This window comes from Sapajus apella, unplaced genomic scaffold (genome assembly GCF_009761245.1).
Source record: "Sapajus apella isolate SASKATOON/1434 unplaced genomic scaffold, GSC_monkey_1.0 scaffold919, whole genome shotgun sequence".
In the NCBI taxonomy this organism is placed as follows: Eukaryota; Metazoa; Chordata; class Mammalia; order Primates; family Cebidae; genus Sapajus; species Sapajus apella.
The window spans coordinates 17,411-23,840 of NW_022437845.1; the positions used below are offsets into that span (position 1 = coordinate 17,411).

Below are 6,430 nucleotides of genomic sequence, written 5' to 3' on the forward strand. Positions count from 1 at the left end.
CCTCGGCCTCCCAGAGTGCTGGGAGGCCGAGGCGGGTGGATCACGAGGTCAAGAGATCAAGACCATCCTGGTCAACATGGTGAAACCCCGTCTCTACTAAAAATACAAAAAATTAGCTGGGCATGGTGGTGCGTGCCTGTAATCCCAGCTACTCAGGAGGCCGAGGCAGGAGAATTGCCTGAACCCAGGAGGCGGAGGTTGCAGTGAGCCAAGATCGCGCCATTGTACTCCAGCCTGGGTAACATGAGTGAAACTCCGTCTCAAAAAAAAAAAAAAAAAAACATTAGTTCCCTGTTTGGCTTTTGTTTTTTGAGACAGGATCTCACTCTGTCAACAAGGCTGGAGTGCAGTGGCTTGATCCCAGCTCACTGCAGCCTCCGTCCCTTGGGCTCAAGTGATCCTCTCACTTCAGCCATCTGTGAAGCTGGGACCACAGACATGTACTACTACCTACTTTTTTGTATTTTTAGTAGAGATGGTTCCTTACCATGTTGCTCAGGCTGGTCTTGAACTCCTGAGCTCAAGCAATCCGCCCCCATATCGGCCTCTCAAAGTACTAGGATTATAAGCATGAGTCACCACACCTAGCATTTTCCCCCTTTAACATGTCTTTAAACATGTGAAATATACTTACTTTTCTTTTGTGTCCAAAAACAGCAAAAACTGTTTCTGTGCTGTGTTGTTTCTGCTTCTACCATCCATGGAGGCTTGCTCTGTGTGTGTGTGTACACCAAGTTTTCTGGCATGTTCCTCTGAGAGAATTTATATATGCTTCTGGCAGGCACATAGGGATACTAACAATAGGGGTAACTTTAAATCAAGCTTTTGGCTTGGACTTTTTTTTTTTTTTTTTTTTGAGATGGAGTCTCACTCTGTCACCCAGGCTGGAGTGCAGTGGGACGATCTTGGCTCACTGCAGCCTCTCTGCCTCTGGGATTCAAGTGATTCTCCTGCCTCGGCCTCCAGAGTAGCTGGGACTACAGGCATGTATCACCACGCCTGGCTAATTTTTGTAATTTTAGTGGAGAAGGGGTTTCACCATGTCACTTAGGTTAGTCTCGAACTCTTGACTTTAGGTAATCTACCCACCTTGGCTTCCCAAAGTGCTGGGATTACAGGCGTGACCACCATGTCGGGCTGGCTTGGACTTTTAAAAAGCATAAATGTAGCTGAGCATTGTGTCTCATGCCTGTAATCCCAATGCTTTGGGAGGCTGAGGTGGGAGGATCATTTGAGCCCAGAAGTTCAAGACCATCCTGGGCAACAGAGTCAGACTTCATCTGTACACAAAATAAACGAAAACTAGCTGGGCATGGTGGCACACGCCTGTAGTCCCAGCTACTTGGGAGGCTGAGGTGGGAGGATCTCTTGAGCATGGGAGATTGAGGCTGCAGTGAGCCAACGTCATGTCACTGCACTCCAGTAAAAAAAAAAAAATCAGAAATGTGAATTTATGTAAAAATAGGGACGTAAAAAATGTAAGCATGGATTGTGACCTCAAACCTAGGTAAGGGCCAAGCTCTAGTTACTCTACTTGGTAGAGACTTTTCTGTCTTCTACCTAGAACTAAAATCTAGGTGGGCAGAAGGCTAAATTTCCCTATATCCCCCCATTGTTCACTCTCCCATTTGTTTAGCAGTCTTACTGAGGATGTTGTATCTGGGAATCTCAGATTAAAAATGTATCAGTTTGTTCACTTCAGTTACTTTTAGTGAGAATTTTTTGGGTATTTTGGTACTGGGAGGAGAATTCAGGATATTGTTTGCCAGTTTGCTCAATTTCTTTATTTGTAAAATGAGGATATTATAGGATCTACTTCATATAGGTTTTTTCTGAGGATTGAAATCATGAATGGAGAACACTTAAGATTATTGTCTATGATTATTATTACACACTTAAATAGCTTCCTTAATTAGAGTAACGAGTAGCAGGTATACTGTTACTTTACCGCTACTCAGGAAATTGGGGTCAAGCACATTTCTTATTTCATAATGGAAGTTTTTGCCTAGAGTTTGTCTCTTGGATGGGTTCCCTCTGAGAATATACAGCCCCACAAATTGCTATCTATAAGAAACATTAAAGAAAGCCAGACTTCTATATAAGACCCCATAAAGGGGATAAAAGGTTGAATTCAAGTTTGTTTTTGTTCATCTCGAGTCTCATTGTGTGGCCTAATACCTAGGTGCAGCTGACGAGACCATGTTGCCTTGTGAATTTTGTGAGGAGCTCTACCCAGAGGAACTGCTGATTGACCATCAGGTCTGTCATGGATTACTTGAGGACTTTTAGTAGGAATGTGTACAGACCATAATTGGTGTTACAGGCCATGTGAGGCCTTGAACAAATCATTTTAATACAGTGCCTGTGGTAGGAATAGCAAATGTTCTTTACCGTGTGGTGACTGGCATACAGATATGAAAACTTGGCCTTGGCCAGGCACGGTGGCTCATGCCTGAGCACTTTGGGAGGCTGAGGTGGGTGGATCACATGGTCAAGAGATGGAGACCATTTTGGCCAACATGGTGAAACCCCATCTCTACGAAAAATACGAAAATTAGCTGGGCATGGTGGCACTCACCTGTAATCTAAGCTACTCGGGAGGCTGAGGCAGGAGAATTACTCAAACCCGGGATGTGGACATTGCAGTGAGCCGAGATTGTGCCATTGCTCTGCAGCCTGGTGACAGAGCAAGACTCTGTTTCAAAAAAAAAACAAAAACAAAACTGGCTGGGCGTGGTGGCTCACGCCTGTAATCCCAGCACTTGGCAAGGCCAAGGCTGGTGGATCACGAGGTCAGAAGTTCAAGACCAGCCTGGCTAAGATGGTGAAACCCCGTCTCTACTAAAAATGCAAAAATTAGCCTGGTGCCACTAATTCCAGCTACTGTAATCCCAGCTACTCGTGAGGCTGAAGCAGGAGAATCACTTGAACCCAGGAGGCAGAGGTTGCAGTGAGCCAAGATTGCGCCACTGCACTCCAGCGTGGGTGACAGAGTGAGACTCCATCTTACTGCCACCTCTGCCTCTCAAATGTTCAAGCGATTCTCCTGTCTCAGCTTCCTGAGTAGCTGGGGACAGGTGCCTGCTACTACACCCTGCCAATTTTTTGTATTATGTCTGGCATTTCCACAACTACTGAGTAGTCCCTGTGCTCTGGATGGTGGAACATACTTTCCTCCATAAATGGAATAATATACTATTTGAATACATGGAGTTTTTGTCTTATGAGTACCATAGAAAATCCACTAACAAAGAGAATGAAGAATATTTGTGCCTCTCTTGTACTGTATGGGTGTGGTAGGAAGAACCTTGAACCTTTTCAAATTAATTTTAAAAATGATCACGTGAACACACTAAAAACCACAAAAATATTTAAAAATAAAGCCAACTGTTCTATGTGTATTCTCCTTTTTAGTTCCTCTTCCCAGTGTTAAGCATTGTTAAAATTTCATGACTTTTTCTAGAAAACATTTTAGGAATGTAGTTTTTTTTTTTTTTTTTTTTTCTTAGCCTCTGATGTTTGTTTTTAACCTGTGTTTTTTGAATGACAGACAAGCTGTAACCCTTCACGTGCCTTACCCTCATTCACTACTGGCAGCTCTTCCCCCAGAGGGGTGGAGGAACCTGATGTCATTTTCCAGAACTTCTTGCAACAGGCTGCAAGTAACCAGTTAGACTCTTTGATGGGCCTGAGCAATTCACGCCCTGTGGAGGACAGCATCATCATCCCATGTGAATTCTGTGGAGTACAGCTGGAAGAGGAGGTGCTGTTCCATCACCAGGTAAGGGTCTCTGGATTCCCTGTTCATGTGGCTCTGTGTGTGAACCTGAGGCTTCCAGAGCCCAGAACACTTCCTTAGCCCTTAAGTTGCATTCCATCCTGATAAGTAATGCACACACTTGGCTTCTGGCCATGCTGTCTTTGTGAGCTGTCTGTAGTAACCAATACCGCAGGCTTTCCAACTTTCCCTCCCTTTGGGCCACTGAAACGATCTAGTTACTAGTTGAGGACCAAAGAGCCAGGACTCTATTTGAGCAGTTGTGGAAGGAAGCCTCATCAGAGGGTTTAGATGAGAGTCTCCCTGCTTTTCACCAGGTGGGTTTTTCCCATTGTGGTGGCATTTGAGACTTGTGTTCTAAGAGACCTGAGCATCTACTTCTGGTTTTGTCCCGTGGATGACTCTCACTGGGGCCATCTGTAAGAGAGGGAGTTGGACTAGACAATCTGAAGTCATTTTTCAGCATACAGTATAGGATTCCAATCTGTTAGTGGAAGTTATGTTTTCTGCCCAATGTATATGTTAAGGGGAGTGGCAGTCAACACTGCAGGTACCATTTCTGTAGGTGATGCCATGCTATTACTAGAACACTGTACATTTTATTTCTGTAATAAAGACTTCTGCTTTTCAGAGGCCGGGTGCTGTGGCTTACACCTGCAATCCCAGCACTTTGGGAGGCCGAAGTGGGCAGATCACTTGAGGTCAAAAGTTTGAAGCCAGGTGTGGTGGCTCACGCCTATAATCCCAGCCCTTTGGGGGGCCGAGGTGGGCAGATCACCTGAGGTCAGGAGTTCGAGACCAGCTCGATCAATGTGGAGAAACCTCGTCTCTATTAAAAATACAAAAAATTAGCTGGGCATGGTGGTGCATACCTGTAATCCCAGCTATTCAGGACACTGAGGCAGGAGAATTGCTTGAACCCGGGAGGCGGAGGTTGCAGTGAACCGAGATCATGCCACTGCATTCTAGCCTGGGCGACAGCCAGACTCTTGTCTTAAAAAAAAACAAAAAGTTTGAGACCAGCCTAGCCAACATGGTGAAACCCCATCTCTACTAAAAATACAAAAAATAGCCAGATGTGGTGGCACGTCCTATAATTCCAACTACTCAGGAGGCTGAGGCATGAGAATCACTTTAACCTGGGAGGCAGAGGTTGCAGTGAGCCCAGAACATGCCACTTTACTCCAGCCTGGGCAACAGAGCAAGATTCCATTCCCCTCCCCCGCCCCCCAAAAAAAGACTCCTGTTTTGGGATCAAACAGTAATAAGTGACTGTTTACTCTCTAGGGCAGACTGAAATAAGCAACCACACAAATAAATACTCTGATCAGAGTATAGAAATGCTTGCTTTTTGGCTGCTCTGAATATAGTGAGTTATCTCGATTGTTCGCAGTTACAGATTGAACTCCTTGTTCTCTTTCCCACCTTCTCACTATTGAACTTGACTAGTCAAAAAAAAAAAAAAAAAAAAAAAAACAGAGAAAAAAAGAAAGAAATGTTTTTCTGGGCTCCAAGACCAGCCCTTCCTGCATCGCTGCATAAATGAGAAAGTGCTTCTGTCAGTGCCTCAGGTGCTGACGGGATTGAATGCTCCATTCCAGATGTGTGCTTTCTGAAAGTTCCCAGAACTTTTAGAGGTTGTCAAAGTCCCCCTCCAGATGAGGAACACCCTGTGTTCTCTTTTCTGGGAATGACTCTATTCAGAGGTACTAATTCTGGGTTTTCTTGTTTAGGACCAGTGTGACCAGCGTCCAACCACAGCAATCAACCACGTGACAGAGGGGATTCCTAGACTGGATTCCCAGCCTCAAGAGACCTCACCAGAGCTGCCCAGGAGGCGTGTCAGACACCAGGGTATTTATTAGCCAGGACTGAGCCAAGGTTGCAGGTCCACTGCTGGCTGTGGCTTACTTACCACTTCTCACCCGCTGCTCTAATGTGGGGTTTACGTGCATCTTGAGTTTCCAAGCACACTAGGGTCTCATGGGGGACTCCTCTGCAGGTATTTGTGGTCCCACATTAGACTGAGCTCTCTCAAGTGTGTGGTTTTTAGGGTAATGGCTTTGTGGACATCCATGAGATACACGTAGTAGTTCGTGCTTGCAATAAGCTTCTGGTTTCCTGTCTGTGTACTTAGTGGATTATTTGTAGATGATTTGCAGACCTTATGGTAGCTACCCTGGGTCCCATTTCAAGTTGAAATACACTTAGGGTACTCAAACCTATTATTATTTATTTTTAATTTTTTTAGCGATAGAGTCTTGTTCTGTCACCCAGGCTGGAGTGTAGTAGCAAAATCATAGCTGATTGCAGCCTCAAACTTCTGAGTTCAAGTGATCCTCCCGCCTCAGCCTCCCAAGTAGCTGAGACTACAGGCACACTCTACCACACTGGCTAATTTTTTTGTTTTTGTAGAGATAGGGTCTTGCTATATTGCCCAGGGTGATTCCGAACTCTTAGCCTCAAGCTGTTCTCCTGCCTTGGACTCTCAAAGCATTGGGTTACAGGCGTGGGCCATTATGACTGGCCTCAAACTTACTTCTTTTTCTTTTTCTTTTTTTGAGATGGAGTTTTACTCTTGTTACCCAGGCTGGAGTGGAATGGCGCGATCTCAGCTCACCGCAACCTCCGCCTCCTGGGTTCAGGCAATTC

At 45.1% G+C, this 6,430-nt stretch overlaps 1 protein-coding gene across 1 annotated transcript in view; it reads left to right on the forward strand.

Annotated features, from left to right (window-relative positions):
• Nucleotides 1-6,073, forward strand: part of LOC116546454 (TRAF-type zinc finger domain-containing protein 1) — a gene marked incomplete at its 5' end in the record, with an annotated part of 17,004 nt that extends 10,931 nt beyond the window's left edge. The window contains 3 exons of the mRNA XM_032272711.1: nt 2,183-2,259; nt 3,551-3,781; nt 5,512-6,073. Of these exons, the coding sequence (XP_032128602.1) occupies nt 2,183-2,259; nt 3,551-3,781; nt 5,512-5,643 (440 nt within the window). The remainder of the gene's footprint in view (nt 1-2,182; nt 2,260-3,550; nt 3,782-5,511) is intronic.
• Between the last annotated feature and the right edge of the window lie 357 nt (nt 6,074-6,430).